We start from the raw sequence: 27,693 nt of genomic DNA, 5'->3' as shown, positions 1-27,693 counted from the left end.
ACAAATGTCAAAACTGACATGAAATTAAACAATATAAATTATTCAACACAAAACAAACTTACGGACAAATCCTGTCCAAGCGACAACATAAAAAAAGGTCACCATCGGCTCAAGCATGGCCTGCCCTGCGTTGCGTGCAGCCATCTTGGTTTTTCTCCCAACGTAAACAAAACACTTTTCAAATGCGACCACAAGAGGGTGCTGTTGCGTAGCATATAAACTTTACTGCTCTAACTTGCACAGGGCAGAATACTCCCCGTCTGGTACAATAAAATTGTGCCACTACAAATTAAATTTTCTATTTAACATTTTCAACAAAAAATACAACAGTCTACTTATCTTCAGGTAAAAGCAAAACCATATCAGAAATAGGTCTCAAAAACACTTTTACATTTCCATCTTTTACAGTTTTCACTTCTGCTTTTCGAACCTTATTGTCCTTACTCTCAAGTGTTTTCACAACTCTTCCCATAGACCAGTCATTTCTGTGCGCGAGAGCATCTTTCAATAGAACAATGTCTCCAACGTTTATGTTCGGTTTATCGTCAGTCCATTTTCTCCTTTGCTGTAGAGTTGAAAGGTATTCACTCCTCCACTGTTTCCAAAAAGAGTCCGCCAGACACTGTACTTGCTTCCATTGCTTTGAATAGAGGTCCGGAGGTGCAAAGCTTCCTGTCGGCGCAGATACCGCATTGGTCTTTTGGGTAAGGAGCATTGCTGGAGAGAGAAGGTTTGGTTTGTCTGAATCAGTTGACACTGGTACAAGTGGTCTTGCGTTCATTATTGCCATTACTTCTGACATGAATGTACTTAACACTTCATGTGTGAGTTGGATATGAGTAGCTTTCAAAAGTATACCGTCCAGGATACGTCTTGCAACTCCAATGAGTCTCTCCCATGACCCACCCATGTGTGAGGAGTGTGGGGAGTTGAACAGCCACGTACATCCTTTCTCCTGCAGGTAAGAGTTCAGTTCAATGTCTTTGTGGTCAATTTTCAGTTCATTGCATGCTCCAATAAAATTGGTGCCTCTATCCGAGCGAAGTATTTGAGCAGGTCCATGGATGCTGAAAAATCTTCTCAATGCATTGATAAAGCTGGATGTTGACATTGATTCAATGAGCTCAATGTGCACAGCTCTTGTGGACATGCAGGTGAAAAGCACAGCCCAGCGTTTACTGTCTGCACTTCCTCCTCTGGTGCGACGTGTGGTGACCGTCCAGGGGCCAAAGACGTCCAGTCCTACACTTGTAAACGGTGGCATTGGTGACAACCTATCAATGGGTAAATCTGCCATCTTTTGCGTCTGCAGTTGTCCTCTGAGCTTACGACAGAGAACACATTTGTGTATGACAGAAGAGACGAGCCGTTTACTGCCAATAATCCAAAATCCGGCTCCTCTAAGCGCTCCTTCTGTTATATGGCGCCCTTGATGTGCTACCTTCTCATGATAGTACCTGATAAGAAGGACAGCTATGTGGTGCGCGTTTGGGATAATGAGTGGATGTTTCTCATCTTTTGTCAGATTAGCAGGTGCCAAGCGTCCTCCTATTCTGAGGAGCCCATCTTCATCTATGATGGGGTTTAACTTTTTCAGGCAGCTTTGTTTTGGAAGTGGCTGATTTGCTTTTATGCATCTGTACTCTTCTTTGAACTTTTCATTTTGTATTGTGCTGATGATAAACTTTCCTGCTTTAGATAGTTCATCTGCAGTATTGGTCTTTCTAAAACACTTCCAGCCTTTACTTTCTGTGTCTGTTTTCTTGAATGATGCCGCTACACGTTTTAGCGATGCAACAGTGCAACACAATCTCATCCAATGAGAAAATCTTTCAAAGCGACATGACGGTAACTGTGTTACTGAGGTCTTTGTTACAAAAGTCTTTACCTCAGATCTGATCTCTGTATCTGTGTCAGGGTCGATCAGAGTAAAAGTATCACAGTGAGGTGACTCTATGTTGGGTTGTGTCAAGAAAGAAGGACCACTAAACCAGTTTGTGTGAGCTAGTGTGGAAGCTGCAATTGGTCTGGTGGCGTTGTCAGCTGGATTCTCACTCGTGGCAATATAAAACCACTGTGCAGGGTGTGTGGTCTTCCTTATCCTCGTCACACGATTAGCTACATAAGTGTAAAACCTCTTTGTGTTGTTGTGTATGTAGCCAAGGACGATTTTACTATCTGTAAAAAATCTGACAGTGTCCACTTCAATGTCCAACTCATCTCTAATGAGTTCATACATCTCTACAGCTAAAACTGCTGCACATAACTCCAATCTAGGGACAGTGTGAGCGGGTCGGGGGGCTACCTTGGACTTGCCCATGATGAAACCTGTGTGCCACTGACCTTCACTGTTGAGAGCTCTCAGATACGCTACTGCTCCTATGGCCATTGTGGAGGCATCTGAGAATATGCACAGTTCTTTTCTCACAGCAGTAGCCTGAGAAAACGGGAGGTAGCACCTTGATATCTGCAGCTGCTCAAGATCTTTCAATGAATTTCTCCATTTGTTCCATTCCTCTTCTCTTTCCACAGGAAGTGGTTCATCCCAGTCCTTCTGCTCTGCAGACAGTTCACGAAGAAGGGCTTTTCCCTGCATAGTGATGGGTGAAACAAAACCTAGTGGATCGTATAAACTGTTAACCGTGGCCAAGACACCTCTCCTGGTGTATGGCTTTTGTTCGGTGGTGACATGAAAGGTAAAGCAGTCATTTTCAAGATTCCACAGTACCCCTAAGCTCCTCTGCAGGGGTATGTTGTCCAGTTCTAAATCCAAATCCTTTAGATCCTTTGCTCTCTCAGCTGCAGGAAACGCTTCCACTACTCTGTGGTCGTTGGAGGCTATTTTGTGTAGCTTTAAGTTAGACTGTGCCAACATGTTTTGTGTGTTTGTGAGTATCTCGACAGCTTCTTCTGTGGTTGCTGTGGATGCAAGTCCGTCATCCACATAAAAATGTCTCATTACGAACTGCTTTGCATCATGTCCGTGCTCTTCCTCTCCCTCGACTGCAGCGCGCCTCATACAGTGAATAGCCACAGCCGGGGAGGGACTATTTCCAAAGACATGGACCTTCATTCTGTAGTCGCAAATGCCTTTGCTGAGATCATTTTCCTCATACCACAGGAATCTCAGATGATCCCTATGGTCCTCTCTCACTTGAAAACAATAAAACATTTGTTGCACATCGGCTGAAAATGCAACAGGCTCTTTCCTAAAACGCATAAGGACGCCTAGTAGCGTGTTGTTCAGGTCGGGCCCACTTAATAAAACTTTGTTAAGGGACTGTCCTTGAAACTCCGCACTTGAGTCAAAAACCACTCTCAGCTGGTCAGGTTTTTGAGGGTGGTACACACCGAAGGATGGTAAGTACCAGTGTTCTTTGTCTAAGTCCAAAGGTGGAGCGAGCTCCGCGTGGTCATTGTCCAGCATCTTTTGCATGAACTCTGTGTATTGTCTTTTCATTTCAGGATTGCGGTCCAGTGTTTTTCTGAGGGACTGGAGGCGTTTGAGTGCTTGTTCTTTGTTACTTGGAAGCTGTGGTCTAGGAGTGCGGAATGGCAATGGCGCTACCCAGCTGTTACCTTCATTTTGATACACTTCCTTTTCCATGATGTCAATAAAGTCTTTGTCCTCTACTGACAGCGCTGGTTTGTCATCATCTTTTGTTCTGACAAAAACTGTTAGTCCCAGTTGATCAGTGCATTTGTTTTCACTGTCCTTTGGGGGGGTAGGTGTGGTGTTAGGCTGGTAGCAATAACCACTTGACTCTTTGACTTGGAATGTGTTAGGACATGGGCTGAGGTAAGAAGCACGGCCGTTCTGAAGAACATTTGTTTTGAGGACGTTCACATTAGGGGGCTTGTGTGTCTTCCCCAGGCAGGCTTCCCCAACTATAACCCAGCCTAAGTCTAAACGCTGTGCATATGGCATACAATGTGGCCCATTGATTCTCTCTCTGACTTTGTGTACCTGTATAATGTCTCTTCCCAATAGCAAAAGAATAGGTACTTGTTCTTCTACAGCAGGTATTTTATCAGCTACCTTCTGTAAGTGTGAGAACTGCATAGCAACTTGTGGAGACGGGATCTCTCTTCTGTCGTCTGGAATCATGTCACATTCAATCAGGTTTGGGAGCGGGAGCTTTACTTTACCATCCACTGACTCAATCATAAAGTTTAATGCTGTTCTGCCGACATTATCTGACAGTCCTGAGCATGTCCTGAGCTTATAAGTGTCTGAGCGTGTCTTAATATTAAAAAGCTCGAAAAACTGAGACTTAGCTAGTGACTTGTTACTTTGTTCATCTAGCACTGCGTATATCTTTCTTGCCTGTTCTCTTTTGCCATTTGGATAGACTACAACAGGGCTTATTTTTGAGCATGAGTGTGGACTATCTGCATCACCACAGACTTCTGTGCATTTGGAAACAACTGAGACACTTGCATTATCCTGTGTCTCCCCGCCGTCATCTTTGTCGGCATCAGTGCTCTCTGCTGGAGCAGGTGAAGCAGGGGGTGGACCAGGATGTAGTGCTGATAAATGTCTGTCACTGCCACAGTCTGTACACTTTGTTTCCATTCTGCAGTCCTTAGCTAAATGCCGAGTTGATCCACAGCACTTAAAGCAGATCCTGTTCTCTTTTAGGAATGACTTCCGCTCATCTATGGGTTTTGCTCTAAAGCTCTTGCACTTTCTAAGTGGGTGAGGCTTCTTATGTATTGGACATAGCTTGTCAGGGCTCTCTGATGGCTTACTGTACCCGTTTTGAACTGAACTAGTATCTGTAGGTATGTCTGTTTTGTGCACACTTATTACTTGCCTGTTATTGCCTTTGAAGCTTTTCTCTGTTTTGAAGCTTGTGTTGGCAGGAGGTGTGAGGACAAAGCTCGGGTCATTTCTTATTTTGGCTTGTTGTCTTACAAATTTTGAAAAGACACCGAAAGGGGGAAAGGCGACTCTGTGTTCCTCCTTGTACTTTGCTCCAGTTGCGATCCATTTTTCCTGCAGTCCGTAGGGTAATTTGTCCACGATGGGGTTGACTCCGCGAGCCGTGTCCAAATACGAGAGGCCTGGTAAGTATCCTCCATCTTTTGCACATTCTATTTCCTGCAGAATGTCACCAAACTCTCTTAACTTTGCGTTGTCTCTGTTACCGAGTTTAGGAAACTGTTCAATCTTTTTCAACAGTGCATTTTCCACGACTTCAGGAGACCCGTAACATTCTTCGAGTCTTTGCCACACTAGGTTTAGAGCTGCAGCTGGATTGAACACGTGGACTGAGCGGATTCGTTTGGCTTGCTGGCCAGACTCAGCTCCAAGCCATTTTATCATTAAATCTAGCTCTTCTTGAGCTGTAACATTTAAGTCTTTAATGGCATTTTGAAATGAAGCCTTCCACGCCCAATAGTTCTCTGGGTGATCGTCAAACTGCAAAAGTCCTGTACTTAACATCTCTCTTCTTGCCAGGTACCTTGTAATGTCCTGTACACCCTGTATATCTGCTGGTGTTTGAGGAGTGTCGTAGGGATACAGTTTGGGGGGATTCCGTCTCTCTCTCTGTTGTGCTTGGTGCTCCACTTTAACGTTAGCCTTTTCCACATTGTGTGAACTTTTGTTGTCTACCTCTGCATTCAAAACCATTTCAAATTCTTCACGTGCAGCTTTGTGACAGGCGAGTGGATCAATTTGTAACGTGAATCCTTCATAGCAAAAGTCTGATTGTTTTTGTACATACTCTGCTGTGCGTTGCATTGGGTTGGCGGGTGTTCCTACCAATGAGCGGCTCAGTTCAGTTTTTGCGAGTCCCTCCTCTTCATAAACTGCAACCTCTGCTTCTGCAATTGCAACAGCTTTTTGACAACTTAAAATATGTAAATTAGCTTCCAGCTCAGTTTTCTGTTTCATTATGGCTGCTTCTTTTTGTGAATACAACAACTGTGCACGCGCAGCCTCTACTCTTGCTCGTGCTTTAACTGTGGCAGAACTAGCAGATGAACGTTTGGATGTACGCGTGTGTGTAGACTTTGGTCTTGAGTCTGTGTTGCTTGCATTATCCTTGTCCTCTTTATTGTCTGCATCGTCTGTGTTGTTTACTTGTCTTGTTTCTCTTGTATCTGATGTTTCTTCCCCTTCTGGAACATCAGAGAGAGTGTCCTCTTCTGCCTGTAGGCTCATGGTTGATGTGCTGGATGGATACCCTCGTGGTTGTGCCCGCTGCGCTGATGTCCTTTTACTGTGCTGTCCTCACTCTGAAGTTCACTATTTCACCAGCTAGACAGCCAGATAACGGTGCCACAAAATAATCAGGCTTTTCTTTCTTTCTTTCTGCTGTTTATTTGTGGAATGGCCTCTGACCATTGCTCTTTTTAAGCCGACCGTAAAACTGGAAGAAGCATACAAACATGGCATTAGCTTTGCTAATAACAAGTTAGCTATGCTAGCATAAAGTCACAAACGTTCAATACAAATGTCAAAACTGACATGAAATTAAACAATATAAATTATTCAACACAAAACAAACTTACGGACAAATCCTGTCCAAGCGACAACATAAAAAAAGGTCACCATCGGCTCAAGCATGGCCTGCCCTGCGTTGCGTGCAGCCATCTTGGTTTTTCTCCCAACGTAAACAAAACACTTTTCAAATGCGACCACAAGAGGGTGCTGTTGCGTAGCATATAAACTTTACTGCTCTAACTTGCACAGGGCAGAATAGTCCCACAAAAACATCAGAGCCTCCCCCATCACCCACCTGGACTGTTTGAGGTTTGAGTTGTTCTGCCAAGACAAATAACTTTTCCATTTTACTCTATTTTAAGTCGACAAAATATCAAGTAAAGTGACAGGGCTTAAAATTCTTACAAAAGTATTATTATGGACTTTTACTACAGATCTGACCTGTTCCTGCAATGTTGTCTATGTAAGTTAGAAATGCTGTTTCCAAAAGGTAAGGATATGTAAGAGTTTCTGGCGAAGTATTTATAAACATTAAGGATGTACCGATCCGATACTGGTATCGGAGCAGATATAAATACGAAATAAGCATTGCTTCAGCCTATTCCTTTTTTGGTTGAATATTTTGTTATTGTTCCTGTTTGGAAATTGTATTGATTTAAGTGCATCAATCAATCAAAATAAACCGTTCATTCAAATGCCATATCGTATATATCCGATACTGAAGCGATACCAGTTTTGGCTCTCAACGCCCTAAAAACACAACCTTTACCACCTAAATCTAAGTGAATATGGGCACCAATATGGGAACCTGGAGAATTCAACCGCTGAGTTAGTTTTAACCTTCGCAAATGCATTTTTGATGACTGCGCAAAATTCTGCAGTTAGCAATAGTATGCTAAAGCTAACGGGAGCGTGCTACTGCTAACGAAAACTAATCAACACTGGGACAGAAACTATGATGTAAATACCTAAAGAAGCCAAATAAAATATAATAACCACTGCTGAAGCCAAGTGTTTGTATTTTAGTTTAAGAAATAAGTCATCTCACATATTTGTGATGATCATCAGATCACTTCATGTGAGTTGTTTATATTAATGTAACCTAAAGCCTCACATACCCAAGGATATTATAGTGTACAAAAGTCATCCTTGTTAAATTATTATCTTTTTGTTTAATTGCCACACATCACCAGAGATCGCACTTCTACTGCAGTTTTAATAATTCCTCAAAAAGAAACATATATTGTGTGACAGAGTTGGCGTTATGGTTCCAAGCGTAAATGAAGGTGTGGGGCACGGTTTAAACCTCTCGTAAATACATCCAGTCGAATGTTTGAATGCACTAACCACCGATCTGTGACCCTCCATGCTGAATACATGTCAATATCCTTCTATTATTATGCTTTAGTTAAAATAGTGGATGAAAATACCTGGACTCTTCATATACTCTCCATTAATCACTGTATGTTTCGTTTTCATTTGCATAACTATGAGCACCCACCTGTCCTGAGCGCGGCCTCCCTCTCCTCCCCCGTAGGGCTCCAGGCGGGGGGACAGGCCCGGCCACAGCTGTACTCCCTCAGCATGTGGTGCAGCTGGGCGGGGTTCAGAGCGGCGAATTCGGCCCTCAAAGCTGACCATGACGCCTGGATGGACATAACAAAACAACACAGGACCACATGACACAGACTTAAATAACATGGGAACATTGGATCAACAGCAGAAAGGTTACAAAGGCAGACGGGCTTTTTTTCCCACAGAGTCAACGCTCCTGTTACGTTACGGCGGTGGATCTCAAACTGTGTTCGCATGTGCCACCGCGGGAGCACGGGCTTCTGCATCTGCACTTTATTTATTTATTTAAATGAGATGTATTCATTCCTTTAAACAATGCACTGAAGTGAGGTGTTTTTGATGGTTCAGACATAGTTTCCATTAAGTTTAGAAGATGATTAGTCCAATCAACCTCTTAAACCCCACTTTGACCAGGCACATTTTTTCCAGTTCACACCCACACTCGTCATGTTGTCTTTTTGTTGTCAAGTTTTTTTGTTGCTATTTCGTCACTTTTTTCACTTCACCTTTTCGGCACTTTTTGGTTGCGTTTTTTTTCTTTTCTGTTTTTGTTCCCTTTTTGTTGGGTTTCTTCATTGCTATTTTGTCACATTTTTGTCACTTTTTTCACTTTGTTGCTTTTTGGTTCCGTTTTTATCATTGCTTTTTTTGCTCCCTTTTTTGCTGCTTTTTCTTTTTTTTTCAACTTTTCTGTTGCTTTTTTTGCTACGTCACTTTGTGGCTTTTTGTTGCATTTTTGATGCTTTTTTGTTATGTTTTTGTTGTGTTTTTGTTACGTTTTAGTTCCATTTTGGGGACTTTGGGTTTTGTAGCTTTTTTGTTATTTTTTGTCACTTTGCTTTCACTTTGTTGTCACTTTGGTTCCGTTTTTGATGTGTTTTTTTTTTCTTTTTACCTTTTTGCCACTTTTTTGTGATGTTTTTTAATGTTTTTTTCCAGAATCTTTTAGATTTCGGCAAAGCTGAACGGTTCCGGTCCATCATTGTCCCTGATTTGATCTCACGTACAGTCTTCCATCAGCTCTATGCTCCTTATATGATATGGACTGGCTGTTATGTGAAGTCATCACTGGACAATAACATGAATTTGGACGTGGACTGGACTCAATGTAAATGAGGCAAAACCGTGGTGTAGCAACATTATGGCAGAAAATAGCCAGGAAAAAATGTCAAATCTGATTTCTTCCGGCAGAGGTCTAACTGCATGTTTACACAACAAGACGCCTCTTACTTTCAGGTTTTGTTAAATCAGAAAATTGCAACCACATTGATTTCCATTTGACTGCACCTCTCCATGTTACTACTCTTTTTTTTTTTTGCCTCAATTGTTCACCAAGTGTCTTTAGAGTTTTGTGATATTCTGTTAATTTGAATCTGATGAATAGACTTGCAATAACCAGAGAAACTCTTAAAACACCAATAACCAGGTACATAAGTGGCAACATCTATCAACTCTATATGTCAGGCGCTTCCTGCACACACTCTGTAGGTTTGTGGTTGGAAACTTTGCAATCGTGCATCACCACCAGCCACAATTTAGACAAGCTAAGACCAAAATTCATCAGAAAGCACTTGGGTATAAGCTGTACTTGTAAACACTGGAGATGTGTTTCAGCCAAATGATTGTTTCCTATTACAGGCGCCATGAGGACGTTTCACCATTCAAATAATATAACTTATTTTTATTTCTTGGCACACACATTTTATCACCCGGCAACAAGCACTTAAATCACAGAAATTATCACCAGGTTAAACAGTAATCTAATCGACTTGGCTGTTTTTGAATCACCAAATGTAGACGCTCTGGCGTTAGGAAATCGGTGACTCACACGCCGGACCTATTTGTGGAAAAAATGATGTGAAAATTAAAAGATAAACACTGCCAACTCCACACGGTTCATTCAGATTGCTACGCGATGAATTGGTGGAAGTCCGATCCTGCCCAGACTGTCAGGGGCCACTATCAGAAACAGGCAGCTAAATGTTATGAAACTTATGGTATGTTTTTAAAACTAGCTTTAATTCAAATGTAAAAATATATCCGTCAACAAACATGTTATGAAAATAAGTTCTTGTGTTAGTTGAGGTTAAGGTGCCAGTCTTCTGTCAAAATATCCAGTTTAGATAAGGGTTGGACTAGTTTGGACTGGCTTATGCTGGTTTGGATTGGTTTAGATCAAGTTTGGACTGGTTTAGATCAAGTTTAAACTGGTTTAGATCAGGTTTGGACTGGTTTAGATCAAGTTTAAACCGGTTTAGATCAGGTTTGGACTGGTTTAGATCAAGTTTAAACTGGTTTAGATCAGGATTGGACTGGTTTAGATGAAGTTTAGACTGGTTTATGCTTCTTTTGACAACTTTTAGACTGGTTTAGACCAGGTATAGACTGGTTTACACTGGTTTAGACCAGCTTTAGACTGATTTTGGACAGGTAAAAAAAAGAAAAGAAAAGTTGTTTGTCTACCAAATGGTAAGAACATACTTTTTATTTTTTGATGGTTGTGGGGGCAACATTAAAGGGTTATAAGCGCACAGCAGTGAACTGAATCTGTATATATTGCAAAACTAACAATATCAGATACTTCTCCAGAACAATTCTCTACACTCCATGTCTGGACTCTGGTTCTAAACATTCTGCTGCTCCAACTCTCAAAATAGCAAACGACAAGCAAATTATAGAAAGGCCACATCCCAGTAATGCAATGTGGTGTAAATCACAGCGGTGCCAGTCGATTTTTGAAGGTCTAAATACCAGATGGAAAAGCCCAAAAAGGGCGTGTTCCCTGTTAAACAGCCACAAAATGACCTCATGACAGGAGAGGCACGACCAGGCGTCCCCAGGGACCAGCTGTAGAGGAAGTTAATACGTACTTATGACAGTAATAAGCAGCATGGTAGTGGCTGCTGTGAGTAATAGTAGCAGGAGATGTAGTAGCCAAAGTAGTAATTCTGACTGTGTTGTAGTAATGCAAATTCAACAAGTAGTGATTAACAGTTGTGTTTTGAAGAGATGAAAGTTTGTAGTTGTTGTAGTGAGTAAAAGTAGGGTCAATGACGGCCGTACCTCTGTGGGTCCAGATCCGCAGTTACAGAAGCTTTTGTTTGGACGACAAAATTTGTTTTGATCTTTGATACTTAAAGAGACACTGCGTAACATTTTGGACTATACTGTTTCCATTAGTGCAAAACATGCTTCTATACGTTGGTTAAGTGGTGATGTCACAGCTTTACTTCTGGGTCCGCAGATGTGCAAGAAACTACAAAAAACTCAATACCACAATCAATATTTCTGAAACTCAACAGAGAGTTACTGAACATACTTATTTATTAGGCCCATTAGCCAAAAATGCTCTACCTACTGCTATAAAAGTAATATTTACCAAAATTGGTACTTCCCGGTTAGCGGAAAAAATGCTAACGGCGCAGCAGCTACGCTAACTCCGGAAGTACCGACTTTAGAAAAATACTTACTTTTTTAGCAGTAGGTGCGGCATTTTTGGCTAATGAGTCTGAGAAATAAGTAGGTTCAGTAACTCTCTGTCGAGCTTCAGAAATATTGATAGTGGTATTAAAAAGATTTAAATGTTTTTTTTCTCGCATATTAGCCGGTGTCTAGGACCCGGAAGCGGAAGTCGTGACATCACACTTAAAGGTATAGCGGAGGATGTTCTATTTCCGGGTGGATCATCAAGACGATTGGTCCTAATTGTCAATCATTCTGGTGATATGTCTACATAAGGCCGTCGTGCGTGCTCGCCCCTTGTTAATTTCTGCACATGCGCACTTTCAGGCCTATGTGGGTTACGCTGTTAGCCATTCATTGCTGCTCGCAGAACGCACCGAGTCGTTTGAAAATGGCAGAGGGTCGCAAGAGAAAAAGTGTCTTCGAAGTGTATGAGAAGAAGAGAAAGGCTTCAGAAGAGAGAAACAAGACCAGAGTGTTTTTGGGAGATTCTTCAGGTACAGCGTTGCGCAGGCGCATTTTTTTTAAACGTGGAGAGGGCGGTTCTTTCCTAAAATTCGGGAAAATCCTCCTGTATACCTTTAACAAATGTATTGACCAGCTTGACACAGATTATGCTATTACTGCAGGGAATAATCAAAGAATGGAGAACTTAACCTATTTAAATCTCAAATTCTTTAGTCACATCATGGAGTTGAGCTGGAGACGTCCCCGCTCCCGGAAAAGTTACAGTCATGTCTTGTGAGCTGAGCCGCTCACAGCAAAAGCACATGTTTGTTTGTACATTTATGAAGTATTTTTCCAATGATGAAATAATCTGTCATAAAATAAATGCTAGTATTTCAATTTTATTTATAAGTAAAATTCACGCGGTGTGCCTTTAAACACTGCCTGACCAAACAAATAAAAAGTTGCTGCCAAAATAAAAAAGGTAACGCTCTAATATTTCGTCGAACCGCCTTTAGCTTTACCTACAGCAGCATTCACTGAGCCGTTGTTTCAAAAAGCTTCTGCAAAGTCATAGGATTCACTGTGACATCACGTTCACAATGTGAGCCCGATGAATCCTGCATTGTCATCTTGGAAAACGCTCATGCCATCTTGGAAGAAGAAACACACTGATAGAATAATCTGGTCATTCAGGATGTTCAGGTCGTCAGCTCATTCTTTGGGCACAAAGTGTTGCAGGACCTAGACCAGACCAACTACAGGCCTCGGTCTAGCAGTAAGAGTCGTAAGTTTCACGGTTGAACTCTCAATAGACTTTCGTAGAGACTTACAAAAGACCAAGTGTGACGTTACGTGAAACATTTCATTAGTAATAATAATAGGGTGTTGTTGGTAGTAGCTAGGAGTATGTAGTAGCATGATGATGTTGAAAATGATGTTTAATACAGTGAGTCATTGTGGATTACAGTCTGAGATAATCCAGGAGTCGCTCCTTTGAGACAGAGACAGTTCACCTACATCATAATCCTAAAGTTTATTGGGTCATATGAGGACACAGAGATGGATACTTTGATACCAGTGTAAAGGGTTTGCTTAAAGCAGTAGAAATAGCTAATAGTGGTATAACAGTAGTAACATTTTAATATCAATTTGTCAAGGTAAGGTACAAACCAAAAGAAAAAGCATGTTGTAATGTTATGACAAATGTATTACTGCAAAGGCAGCAGCTCCTATATGTCAAAACCTTGTCCCGTTCGAGTGACGTAACATTTCCCGGAGCCAGAGCCTGGAAAAGGTGTTTAATCCACCACACCTGAGCCGTTTAACGTGATGTCTGTGTTTATGGGAATTCCTCAGTGAAGTGAGCGGAGTTTCCACACGTTAACCGGATCTGAATGAGTTAATGTACACTGTGTGCTTATGGGGGATTAACCAGGCGCTTATTGTGTACAGCGACTACAGTGTAAGGTTGCAGAATATTTGGAGCTGAGGAGTATGGTTAAAGTTTTGCGGGAAAAATATCTACAGCTATGCCTATATATTTACTTATCAAAGCAAGATTCAGGTCACAGTGCATATTTTTAAGATGTCCAAGGTTTATAAACAGTTCAGGAGTGAAATATGAACTATCTTTTCAAGATAACCATGTTTTAAACATGAAGGGCCCGTTTTTCCACCTTGCACAACAACAGCATTGCTCAAGACTAAGCTGGAATCTTGATTACAAAAAGCGGTGCGCCAGAGCTTTTGCCGGTAGTCTGAGGGCGTCGCTCAGAGACAAAAGGGGCCTCGGGGGCGTGCTGAACAACGCTGACTACAACTAGCGCGTGCAGCTTCCTCTTCTTTCCATTAAAGGAATAGGCCACCGTTTTTACATACTAAAATATGTTCTTACCTCACTTTAGACGTGTTAATATATCCCCGTCTGGTCTTTGTCCGTGCGCTCTGTCACGCAAACGGAGCACATACGCAGCCTCTCCCACATGTCACATAGCTCCGAAAAAGCTCACGATAGAAGCTACCAAGCTCTTCCACGTGTTCCCTATTTAAATAAAGTTACGTGAAGTGTTTTCATGCGAAGTATATTTACACAGAAATGTAACATGTCGATTTTATAAGCAAATAAAAAGGGGGACTATATTGTGAGGCGTAATGATACGAGGAGTAAAACGTCCGCGCAGTAACTCCTAAAGACTTCCCCCGCTCACTTCCGTCAATAACCTTTAGGAGTTACTGCGCGGACGTTTTGCTCCTCGTATCATTACGCCTCACAATATAGTCCCCCTTTTTATTTGCTTATAAAATCGACATGTTACATTTCTGTGTAAATATACTTCGCATGAAAGCACTTCACATAACTTTATTTAAATAGGGAACACGTGGAAGAGCTTGGTAGCTTCTATCGTGAGCTTTTTCGGAGCTATGTGACATGTGGGAGAGGCTGCGTATGTGCTCCGTTTGCCTGGCAGAGCGCACGGACAAAGACCAGACGGGGATATATTAACACGTCTAAAGTGAGGTAAGAACATATTTTAGTATGTAAAAACGGTGGCCTATTCCTTTAAAGGTGCTATACCTGATTTTGTTCTAGTAATGGAACAAAATTTGCTTTGTCCTCCTTTAGTATGTAAAATTCAGGAATTTGCGGGAAAAAACACTGTGCCTCTAATTATAATGTAGATTTTGAACAATTTTATGAATTAGAACTAGTTTTGTAGCATTTCTGTGAAAGAGACCCTAAAAAGTGACCCAGCAAGTTGACAAATGTGCTGATAAACTTGTGCCTGTGAAGAATCGGTATGCCACAAATATGTTAGGAAATTTAGGAATGACTTTGAACCACCGCTAACTTTTAAATTCTGTGACTTCCTCTTTCATTATTTGTTATAAAAAAAAAATCAGGTATAGGGCCTTTAACATCGCACGCAGCCTCGTGCCTCTTATTAAGCGCTCGCAGGACAAACTATTTCTCCCACTGTGAGTTAAACACTGTCCAGCAGCTCCTGAATATATTGACGCTCTAGCGTTAGTATTGAAGAGCGCGGTGTGAACTCCACGACGCAGACACGTGACCAAAATACCAGTGTATGCACCACCTCCTTAACCACTCGCCCACCGCCACCCACAGTAGCGGAAAACATTCCAGTCTGGTACGGCCTGTAGGAGGTAAGGCTTGGGGAGGGACGACTGCTGTGCAAAACATCACCATGGAGTCTGACCAGCCACTTACTCCATCAGGTATGAAGCTTCACAGAGCGCCCCGTCAGCTCAAAAGTCTAGTCTACAGTCCCAAGACCCCTTGGAGATTAAATATTTACTTCTTTGCACTTAACTGGTAGTTCCAACACAAATCACTAATACAAAGGTACTGGTTTTGTTTAAATCAACAGTCACAATGTATATCTGATATTGTAAACCTGGTGCCACTTAAAGGGACAGTGCTTTTTTTATGCATTCATAGTAGAGTGAAATCCATTGCTACCCAGAATATTCGTATTATGTTTACAGTCACTTGTGGGAAAATATAAAGACTTCTGCAGCACGCCTGTAAAATATCATGAGTAATTGTGAACCCGGAAATAACACCGGTGCAAAAGACATCCCTGTGGACTCCATGGAGCATGTGAGCCATGTACAGGGAAGTTTACAGTTGAGTTATTTCAGATAAAAAAAATATGAAACTGACTAAATACTATTTTAACAAGATTTTATAAGAAAAGTTGATTTTAATGATGTTTTGCTGTACATTTTTAGAATTTGTTTTAGCTTTATTTTGAACACAACACACGACTAAATACTAATAAATCTGAGTTTAGATGATCATGTTTTGAATAATTGGCTGCACTCTCGAGGTAAGGGGTGCTTTGAGTAGAGCAGAAAGACTCAAAGGGTGGGAGACAAAAAAGATTGTGAGCCACTGCTGTAGAGAATTAAGACGATAGTGATGTCTTAGGGAAGTTAAGAATATAAGCTTGGATCACAATTAGTTATTTAGAGTGAACCAGCTCCATTATTTCTGTTTGAAAACCCCAAATCAACCTCACCACTGCCTCTTGTGTAACATACAGTTTCCCGGAGTTCTGTGGTCGGTGTCATTGTTTGGTAATCTAACTGATCCGTTTCTATTTAGTCCAATCAGATGGGAGCCGTGTTGACATGCCTGGCAGTCTGAGCGGCCCACAACGACCAACCGGGGAATCATTACACTGTTTTTGTTTGGCTCTGAATAAACAGAGTTAAATGAGCTTATTTCAGGACAAAAACACGGCATCTCGCAGATTAAAAGTAAATATTGCTAAAGCTTCAGTGACGGGAAAAATGCACAGCTAAAATATTTACATTTGGCGCAGGTCCAGATCGCTGTTTGGATTAAGACTATGCACATTTTCAAACAAAAGACACTAAATTGACTCTAAAAACATATAATTTTCAGACGTTTTTGAAACAGATGGGTGGTATCACTCAAAGGACTAGTGATGATATTTTTTGGTAAGGCCATAAGCTCAAGGAGAAGATCGCAAGTGTGGGGTTCACGCTCTTAATAAAGTGTAATATTTCATTTGGATTCTGGGCTTTGTTGGAGAGGAAAGTGCAGGGTGAGAAGCGGAAAGGTTATTATTAGCCATAGCCATTTGTCAAAAGCTTAAAACTAGACTAGAAAAGGTCAAAAACATTTTAAGTGCTACAGTTTCAGTACGCCTCCTTTGAAACACCTACAAAGGTGATTGTAAGTTTTTATCATATTTTTGTGTGGCTTATTCATTGCTTTGTTTTTGTGTTTTCGTCTCTTTTTTCCCCGTTTTTTTTGTCATGTTTTTGTTTGTTTTTCATTGCTTTTATCGTTGCTTCATTGTCGTGTTTTCGTTACGTTTTTGTCCATTTTTTGGCGTTTTTCCGGCACATTTTTGTTCTGTTTTCATCCTCGTTTAAGGCGGGGTGTAAGTGGTTAATTACACTTGTCTTTTTTTTTTTAACAGTGATTCACATTTTTATTCAGAGATAACCATATTATTACATTTTAGTGTGGAAAAAAAATGTCTGATTGATTTGTGTCTATAAACACTAAAATTACAAAACAAATGTAGTTTTTATTCTTTTAAATATGTACATTTTGAACATTCATACAATGTCTTTGCTCTTAAAACCTGCCTGTATTATTGCCTATTGCCCAGCACTATCGAGTTTCCTTCCTGAGGTCAAATAAAGTTCAGTTTTGATTGATTTACTTTCACCTCATCCAGAAACACTAGTATTACAAAGAAAACACGCGGCAGCCTTTAAACGTCCCCGTCACCCGATAAGACAAACAGGAAGGGAGCAGCGGATCCGCTCTGAGCTCTGACCTGGAGAAGGGTCTCTTTGGGCGTGGCCAGCAGATTGACAGCGGCGGACAGTTTCTGGAAGAACTCTGAGGCGACGTCGGACAAACCGATGCTCTGAGTGAAATCCATGAGCAGGTCCAGGTTGGCTCGGATCTGGACGCCCCTGGACCACTGGTAAAAGCCGACCATGGAGCCTGGAAACGAGGAAAAATTATGAAAATGTCTGCTTTTGGTGGTATTGGTTAGTCAATAGATGTAATATAAATGGAAGTATCTGCAATCATTTCGGAGCAGCTCACCTCTCTCCATGAGTGCGTTGAAGAGAGACGCGTTGATGAAGAAGAAGAGGTAGGCGCAGAGCTGCAGAGAGATGTCGGGGTGAACCTGGAAGGCCGTGAGCAGCTTCAGCGCCTCCTTCAGGACGTCCAGCACATGACGCAGCCCCTCTGGCACCTTCAGCTGACCCGTGTCTGAGAACGGGTTCCCCTCTAGCAGACCGGACAGCGCAGTGTACATGGTCTGCGGACAAAAGGCAGGCAGGAAATATTTGTATTCGTTGATATGGAAAGGTAAGACATAAGGGATGCCAGGGAATAACTTCAATAACAACAAACAGCGTGGATAGCAGCTTCATGGTCGCTTGATGAACACACGTTGAGCGCAGAACTGGTCATAACCCCTTCCACAAGGGATTATGGGATTAAAATATGGAGATTGAGGAAAAATTTCGTGTTTGACCAATGAACCCAGGAGATATAAAATGGAGCATCAGCAGCAGAAGAAATAAGAATTACTAAAAACTATTTGAAAAAAGCGGAAAACTATTCCAGGTCTGTTTTGACAATGTTGTAACATGGTTTAACCTCTTTCCCCCCGCCCTTAACCGAGTACATTTTCTCCAGTTTTACCCAAATCTAAAAGCTTCTTGACTGGAGCTTACAGACTACGAACCAGAGTAACACCTCATAAAATGCTGAGACCTCATCTCAAAGCTACGACATAGATCACAGTCAATTTTGCAAGATAAATGTCTCATTTAAAGGAACAGGCCACCGTTTTTACATACCGAGATATGTTCTTGCCTGAGCTTAGATGAGTTGATGCGTACCTGTCTGGTCTTTGTGTGTGCCCTCAGTCACGCAAAACAACCAAAGATGTTGCTAGCATTTGGCCTCTCCCAGCAAAACTCCAAACGGGGGTGAAGTTGGAAGCTACCACGCTCTTTCACAAGCACGCACAAAGACCAGACAGGTACGGATCAACTCGTCTAAGCTCAGGTAAGAACATATCACAGAATGGAAGAACTGTGTGCCCTCAGTCACGCAAAAAGACCAAAGATGTTGTTAGCATTTGGCCTCTCCCAGTATATTCCTATGGCTCCAAACGGGGTGAGGTTGGAAGCTACCACACTCTACTATGGACAGTGTATCGACTTGTCTAAGCTTAGGTAAGAACATATCTCAGTATGGAAAAACGGTGGAGTGAGAAGAAAGATAAAAACATCCTCAACTCAAATAAACTCTATCCAGTCGACAATATTTAAAAGCCTCTATACACTCAACATGACATTTCTAAATCAGGATTAATCCAAAGACGACAAACGTAGAGTCCGCACACCTTAGCTTGAGAAACACTGCTGTACCACGAGAGACTGCACAGGAAAGCACTCTCAGAATATACAGGAAATTGCGCAATGGGAAACATAAAGGTCCACTGTGTGAGTTTAGTCCTGGAGCTTGCGGTTCCAAGCTGCAATTTGAGTCATTTTAAACCGTTATGTGACACAACACGTTAGAAAAAGCTTTTGATTGCTCGGGTCAGCATTTAGCCCGAGAGGTTACACAAACATGTTTAGTTTACGAAGGAATGAAGGAAACACTGTGCCATGGAGGACTTGTTATGTTAAGTACTTGTTATTCAGTAATTTAAACGCTAATTTTGCTGGATGAAATTGTGTGTCTTGCTTAATTCATAGACTAAAAATGTGTACAGTGTAAAGTGAAAGGTGGTGGTGCACTGAAGCTGTGCGAGGCAAATTAGTATGTTGTGCCTGAAGCAGAGACAGACGCACAGCTCCTGAATGTGGCCATAATATGACACGAGAGCTGCCAATCCAAACACATTCAGCCCTCTGGAGTGGAGCTGCTGTTTGGATGTTTCAGATTCCTGCGAGGGCTGAAGATGAAGAAGACGACGCTGAAGGACGGACCGCAGGAGAGACACGCATCATCTTTGTTGTTTGTTTTAACGACGCTTATTCAATTAACCGAGATGAGCCTGGATGAGTGTGAAAAGTCTTCACATATCTCTCTGTTCACACCGAGTCTAAAACCCCAATCTTAGTTTAGTTTAGATTGTACCAATGTAGTTTATACACGAGATAGACATTTTAAACAAACCTCAAACAGTGTTGGCAAAGATAAACGACCACTATTTAAAAAGCCACATGCTCTGGTGCAGCTCTTTTGATCCTTGATGGAAGTAAACCCATAAAATGTAAATAAGTGATAAGCTGCAGTAGTACATATACATACATTGAAGCCAGAAGGAAGGCAGTGACAATATACCAGTTCAAAGTTTTCATGGAAGAACCCACAAGATCGCCCTATGCTTGCTTTTGATACGATCTAAACAGCTTCAAATAAATTTACACTAAAATTACATTTTTAATCCATTTATTTTCCATCATAACATCAACATAGAAGATGTTTGCTTTGATGAAAAAAAAAGTAATTTCTGCTCTTTGAGACTTTCTATTGGTTTGAAATGGACCGAAGTGGCTTTTTTGATCATACTATTTCAAAATAAATGCTAGTATTTTAATCTATTTCTTGGGTGAAATGTTACACAGTGTTAAAGGCTGCAGACCCTGGCACTACACTATCGTTTGATACACAATGTTTTACTACCATGTTATTGTGGATTGGCAGCAGTGTTTATTTGGTCGACTAAAATATTTTGTCATAATTTTAGTCAAGACATTTTTTGCTGACTAAAATTAGATAAAAAATAGTTTAGAAGACAAAACTATGACTACAATACAGAGACTAAAATCATAAAAACATTTAAAAAGCAAGACAAAAAGAAATCCCAATAAGTCTCTTTCATTTAATAAGTTCTTGAGCAGAATGGAAAATCACAATATGGCCGCCAGAAAGGATCCTTTAAAGGATAAAACTCTAACCAGGACTTAGAGCCTGCATAGAACAAACAATGTAATATCCCGAGATTGAACTTAAATTTACGAGACCTCAAGACACTAAACGTTTGCCTTTAATTAAAAATAGCGGTGACTTTCAAAAACACAGCCATTCACTTTGGAGTTTCATTAAATAGCTTTGAAGTATTCTCATGGCTGTAAATCTTTTTATGGGGTCAGAAAGTGCAGAATTTATCATAAAGGAGAAGCGTAAACATAATTAGAAAAAGACTTGCTGCTGACTCAAGTTTCACTGCTTTTCTTTTTGCCTCCCGCTGTGCTCATTCAGTCTTGATTTAGATCCGGTTCTTATCACTGAAATCTATGGGCTGAAGGGTCCGACAAAGATGGACTATTGTTTAAAGCGATGACATCACCTGCAGTTCACAACATGACTCAGAAAGTGACCTGGGCAAAGTGAAAGGAGGAGTGAAGTGGGCCGTAAAGCTGCATTCTTGAAGCGAAACGTCAACTGGCAGCTCACAGACGGATTATACAGACCACAGCACATTTCAGTTTTACCCAAATCTGAAAGCTTCAGGACTGGAGAGCAACAGTGTCTCATTTGAAAGCTAAGGCCTGCAAAACTGATCCTAACTTTTTGGTCACCTTGTAGCCACGTTTTTGTGACATTTTTGAAGCGTTTTTTTTGTTGTGTTTTTGTAGTTAATTTGTCATTTTTTTGTCTGTTTTTTGTCAGGGTGTTTTTCCGTGTTTTCGTCTTTTTTTGTCAGGGTTTTCCCATAAAATTTGTTGCGTTATTGTCATTTTTTGTCTGATTTTTGTCTTTTTTGGTCATGTTTTTGCCGGGGTTTTTGTGTGTTTTTGTCGGTGTTTTTTGTCACTTTTTGGTCGTCTTTATGACGCGTTTTTTGTCGTGTTTTCATAGTTTTTTGTCGTGTTTTCATATATATTTTGTTGTGTTGTCATCGTTTTTTTTATTGTGTTTGTATGTATGTATTGTATGTAACTTTTTTTTTTTTCATTGCTTTTTTGCCTTGGTCTTGCAACACATTTTTGTCGTTCTTTTGTTGCTTCTTTGTTGCGTTTGTCACTTTTTTGTCATGTTTTACTTGTGTTTTTCAACATCAAAACCTTTTGTTCACTTGTGCGATCATCAATAGAAAAATGAATTCACAAGTTTATCAAGATACTTTTCAGAAAAGCCTGAGACATTCACAACATGCACAGAATAAGTAAGTGAACCCCTGTATTAAACAGCTGGCTGCTTTCCTGTAGTTGCAGGAGTTTTTAAGAATAGAGAGAGATAAAGAATCTCTTTTTCAGGGGAGTCCTGGCCCCAGAGTAGAATCTATTGTACATGCTTTTTGTGGTAGGGGAAACCGGAGTACCCGGAGAAAACCTACGCAGACACGGGGAGAACATGCAAACTCCACACAGAAAGGCCCCGTCCAGGTGGGAATCGAACCCGGGACCTTCTAGCTGCTGCGCCACCGTGCCGCCCATTCGACGCTCACAGCGATCAGGATGAAAATCTTAGACCATTCCTCTTTACAAAACTGTTGTGAGACTCAGGCTTCCAAAAATAAATGTGAAAGTAAACTTCACAAAAAAACAAGCATCTCCACTTAATCAACACTCGTGACTCACTTCTCGTCGGAAATTAAGATTTTAAAACATCCGCCTCACTTCCTCCATTTCCTCTTGGGCATATCTCTCTTGACAGAAGTCTTCCTCTTGAAGGAAACACACACTCAATCCCCACCCAAAATATTGCACAAAACACCAAAAACTACAACAATTAGTTGCTGGCAGAGAGAAAGAAAGATAAGAGAGTGGACAGCTTTGCCTACTTTCCTTTAACATCACAAGTCTGCATCAAAATAACAAGAGACATATATAACAAATGCTCTAATGCCAATATAGAGTATGAACGGTTTGGTAAAACAGTTCAATCATATCATTATCTGCTTTATTGTTCTGTGTTTTATCTTTAGTTGAAGCACTTTGGTCTTTCTTTGTGCCTTTGGGCTGGATGGACTGTGTCAGACGCTTTTCATGGAGGAGTTGGACGTGGGAAAGTCACATAAACTTTTCTTCTGGGTGTTGTCGTGTGGGCAGTAAAATAAAGATGTGTCTGCGTTAGTATCCGCTCACACCACAGAGCAGAGCACATTTACAAACAACTATTCCCCTTTGTAACGCTGTGTGGAGAACACTGAATGATTCCTGCCTGATTTCATATCATTAGCTGGACTTATGGATTTCCTTACTTTTACTTTACCGCTTGTGATTGCTACCAATACAGTAAAAGTTAAATATAGTAAACAATGCAGCACTTTTACCCACAGCTTTGCTACTGTCTATAATCTAACATCTGCGTGTTGTCAGTGAAGGCGTAATGAGTACAGTATTAGCGGCTTAATAATCAGCTGTGCACAGTCAAGCATTTAGGCGACGACAGAAAAAGTCACAGTTGTAAAGTTGCGGTGCGGCTTAATTTGGCTGCATAAAATGGCTGGAATGCAAATTGCAGTCACGCGGTTCGGTGTTAGTTTTACGCTTTAACTAGGAAGTAAAGTGTTGACCTTAATTTAAAGTCCCGCTGAGATTCAGAATGTCTTTTACAGGGGAGTCCCTAAACAAGCGCTTGTTATTGTTTATTTCTTAGATTTTCACCGGATGTTTTAGGGAAACAGCTGTATACAAAGCAGGATGGGGTGAGTGCAACAGCAGGTCCGGATAAATAAAAACAGGGTTCTTTGAGGACAAAACCCGTAGGAACATGAAACAGCAGTCTGATGGTTTAAGTTCATACGACACATTAGATACAGTTTTTTTTGCTAAAACATACAATTATATTTAAGATTTTGCTATAAAATGTACCAAGCTTTCTTTAGTTTGACATTTTTTGTGATGTTTTACTTCCTTGTTCGACACTGACAGGAAGTGACATAGATAGAGGCAATCAAATTTAGACTGTTGCCGTGCCAACCATGTTAAAACGCAACTTCATCTGAATCTCCAGCTGAAATAACAACAGATAAAAGGCCAACAACAGTTTTACACCTAATTCGAACAATATAACTCACCATTTCTCCAGGTAAAATGAACATATTTTTTATATTTGAAATAAGCCTTCATTGTGTATGGAAACATATTTTCATTATTAAAGGCAGAAAAGCATTACTGATGAAAATCCAGAGTAGATGTAATGTTTCTTTGTGATCAGATGTTTAAAAAGATCCTTGTAGTCGGCTCTACAGCAGGTTAAAATCAGCTCAATCCCATCATAGTGAATAGGGCTAAAGTTCCGTTTGACCCGGAAGTAGAGCAATTACATCATTACTTAACAAACGTATGGGAAATGAGTCAAACTGCTGTGGAACTTTACCTCTATGTCACTTCCTGTCAATAACTTTTCTTCCCAACCGTTCTTAAATTACTGCTTCACCGATCTACCGACTACGATCAGCCTAACCAGAAGTTTTGACTTTATTAATATTGTTTTGGCTAGTGCTATTGGCACTACTCAAACTCTATCAAATCCAGCAGTGAGTCCAGCTTCAGAAAATTCCCCTCTTTCCTTAAACTTTCTCAGCGTTAAAACTTTCAACAAAGCACCGTTGCCGCGGGAGACGAGATTGTGCGTGTTTGTGCAGCAGAGGGCCAGAGCGTCTCCCAGGTCTGTATCTCCCAGACCTTTCCTGAGAACGAGGCTGTTTCCAGAAGCGTATTGTGTTTTTGCGTCTGGACGTTTCTCAATCAAAACAGAAGACGGTGTTTACACAGGCTGCTATCCGCTCGGAGGATGGGAGACGTCGAGGGTTTATCAGTCTGCTGTGTGGGGCAGGGGAATCCAAACTGGACTCTTCATGGGGTAAAACATCACGTTGTTGTAGCAGCCCAACCCAGTTTATTCCCAGTCTAAGTTTCACAGTGTAAAATGTCAACACCTGCAACAACAACGAATTGAACTATTGTTGGTTGGAGCGCCTTCTGCAGGCAGCAGTGGGAATCGAAGCTAACGGGATGCAGACAAATCAGTGGCATCATGTTAGCCGCAGTTGTGATGGTTTATGGACTTTGAAATGCAGAGGATACATCTGTGTTTTATCTTTTACGCAAAAAAAATCCATTCAATACAAAGCGAAATGCTTCAGAAGTAGAGGTGGGCAATACAGCATATCGTCTAGAACAGGGGTTCCCAAACTTTTTTGGCTGGGACACCAAAATTGACACCAAAACAACTCGGGGACCCCCATTGTATAAAGTTGTTGCCTCACATTTTATAATCAAGTTAAAATGTATCTAACAGGTTATTTTGAGTAATTGAATGGATTTCACTAGTTATAGGCTGATTTACACAAAAAAATGACTAAGAACAGTAGCATTTTTCTTTTTGTTTAACCTTGAAATCATCTGGGGACCCCCACCCAAGGCCTCATGACCCCCCAAAGGGTCCCGACCCCCACTTTGGGAACCGCTGGTCTACAAGATGATATTGGAAATGCGGTTTGGATGGTATGCAAACTTACAATATTGAGTTTTATCTCCAATTTCAAGAAAAGGGGAACATTTGTAGATAAAAAAAAAAATGAAAAAGAAAAAAATGAAAAGGGGGAAAAATTGGGGGGAAATGGGAAAGAAGTTATAATGAAAAAAAAAGTTTAAATCTGGGAATATTGGGCAAATGGGGAATGCATTTTTTTCCATTGTGTTATAAATAACTAATTCCATCTGCTCACTCCTCCCGTTTGCCATAATAACCACGTTCGAGAGGGAATCTATGGCGGATTTACAGACTCCTCCTACCCTGCTGGGAAGAAGTATGTTCCTAAAAAGGACATGGCCGGGATTTTCATCGTAGACCCGGCCCTCGCGTGACGTGTAGTTCGGTGCCATTAGCTCGAATGCTAACGGTCTGTCAATCAAAATCCAGCCCTCATAAGAGTAAGAGATTTCTAAAATGTTCCTCACGATTACCAGCCTGGTTTCTTTCACTGTATATAACCCAGCCCTATCGCAGGAGGAATATCTAGCATTAGAGAGTTCCAGAAAATTAGAAACCAGTTGCTTAAAACGTCTGTAAAGTGCAATGCTTTCTGATGGAGAACTAGCCTGTTTTGCCGCCCATATATGAAGGAACTGCAGCACTGGCGTCGTGGTCGTAAAGTAGGGCAACCAGCAGCCATTGGTTAGGACTTTGAGTGACAGAAGAATGTAAATTCATGTGAAATACTTTTTTTTCTCCACATATTTCTGATAGTTTGCAAAAATCAATATCGCTCAGCCCTATTCAGAAGTAGAAGAAACGACCACATGTGTGAATGAAGCCAAATACGACTCTAGGTACAGCATGTTTCTGACGAGGAAACAACATTATGAAATGGACAAAAGCTGAAAAAGTCGATCTTGCATTATGCTGTTTGTCTCCTGTAACAAGTGTCAGTGCTAACCTTTGTGATGTAGTAGACCGACTGCTGAAAGGTGAACATGATGACCTCCTCCAACACCGTCATGGCCTCCTCACAGGCTGCACGAGTGGACGCCATCTCAGAGTCCAGGACGGCTGAAACAACACACTCATTATCAACCCAAACATTAGCATCATTACGCATTGGAGAACAGGCTGTATTTTCCTTTACCTTGGTCGGCCTGGTGTTTGAACGGCAGAAGCTGTGGGACGTCGTGTTGGATAAAATGCAGGAGTTCGATGGAGTTGGCCATCCACAAAACAAGAGGACGCAGACCTGGGATCAGAGACTCAGCGCTGAGCTGCGGCTCTGCTTCACCGTCACTGGAACAATCAAACAGCCAGTGTCACACATAATGAAATCTACTTTCATTTAAACTGCAGGATAGATACTGTACTTTTCATAGGATAGCACTTCTAACACTCAATTGCCTCTTCTTTGGTCGGGAATCTATTACAGTGACAGCTCTCTTGCAGGCTTCTACTCTGAACAGCGACTTAAAGGTGCACTGTGGAACTTTTTATGTGAAAAAAAACCCTTTTTATTAGTGTGTATCTGACTTTTTAGTGACCAGTGGTTAGCATTAAGCCTTACTTTCAATCACAGTGGCCTCTATGACGCTCCAGGCTCAATTGTTTTTACAGTTTCTGGTAGGTTATCACTGCTGATGGACCCTCTCACAAGAAAACCTACAAAACAATTGCTCCTAGAGCGTTGTGATTGAAAGTAAAGACACCGTGCCGACCACTCATACAGCCATAGGGTCACTAAAAGGTCAATTACGCACAAATATCAAGTTTGCAAAAAAAGTTGCATAATGCATCTTTAAACTGCAACATAGATACTTTTACTTTCACTCAATTGCCTCTTGTTTTAGTTAGACTTAAAGCTTATCCCAATTTAAAGTGACAGTCAGTTTACAATGTAATACTGATGATCATACTAAATATCTCTATATTTTTTTCTTAAGTCCCTCCCTTTGATGAAGTCAGCAACTATATCCCAGGCCATCACTTTGACCAACGAGACGAGCCTTCCTGGGAACCGCCCGGTCTGGTCCAATCAGGAAAAGGGAGCTGGATCCTTTACTTATGAAAGTTAGTTCTCGTTCTCGTCAATTAGCAAACTAGGAGAGGCTTTCTGGTCCAATCAGAAGAGGAGAGGTGGAACTTGACTGTTTCGTGTCAAATTCCACTCTAACTCTATCCTCATCTTACAGACTATCCCTTTAATTGAAGTGTGTTTTTACTTGTTTATTCAAAGTTAACGGTCCGTCCATACAGTAAAACTATTGTATATAGCTTTACTATGGCTCTCGGTGTAAACAGTCATTTAAGACAATAAAGCAATATCTAAAAAATATCAAATAAAAATGCGAGAGGTCAGAGTTCAGTGTCCTCAAGGAGCTAAAGGGAAAGCAGTGGGAGGCATGGCAGGGAAGGGAGAGTTCAGCTTCCTGTCAGCCAGCCGGACAAGGCTTGGAGACTCCTAAAGAGAGCACACTGAAGGAGATTGTATTTGCTTTACATTGAATTATAAGGAACTAAATATGAATCCCCTGAAAATATCCATTAAGTTTTACATCTTACATGGTGGAGCAGTGAGGTACCAGTTCGCCCCAAAAGCCTGCTTACCTCAATGCCCTCTTCCCTCCCTAAAATTACCCCTCGTGATCCCGCGAAACAATAGTAAACCACAAGAATACAGCAAATCTCAGAGAAAGTGTATTGTTTGGCTGAAGAGAATTGCATGTAAAACCACAGCGCACTGAGACGGCGAGGTGTAAAGTGTCCC

At 41.1% G+C, this 27,693-nt stretch overlaps 1 protein-coding gene across 1 annotated transcript in view; it reads right to left on the bottom strand.

Moving 5' to 3' along the window:
- The window catches only part of LOC306968833 (ras-associating and dilute domain-containing protein-like), a 65,980-nt gene that overhangs the window by 14,307 nt on the left and 23,980 nt on the right, over window positions 1–27,693 (bottom strand). Inside the window, 5 exon segments of the mRNA XM_079564370.1 lie at window positions 7,956–8,100; window positions 17,284–17,456; window positions 17,562–17,781; window positions 25,882–26,049; window positions 26,051–26,222. Coding sequence (XP_079420496.1) covers window positions 7,956–8,100; window positions 17,284–17,456; window positions 17,562–17,781; window positions 25,882–26,049; window positions 26,051–26,222 — 878 coding nt within the window.

The sequence above is a fragment of the Gobius niger genome (genome assembly GCF_951799975.1).
Source record: "Gobius niger genome assembly, chromosome: 10".
In the NCBI taxonomy this organism is placed as follows: domain Eukaryota; kingdom Metazoa; phylum Chordata; class Actinopteri; order Gobiiformes; family Gobiidae; genus Gobius; species Gobius niger.
The sequence above is the reverse complement of the archived record's forward strand: the minus strand, read 5'-3'. Positions and strand labels throughout refer to the sequence as shown.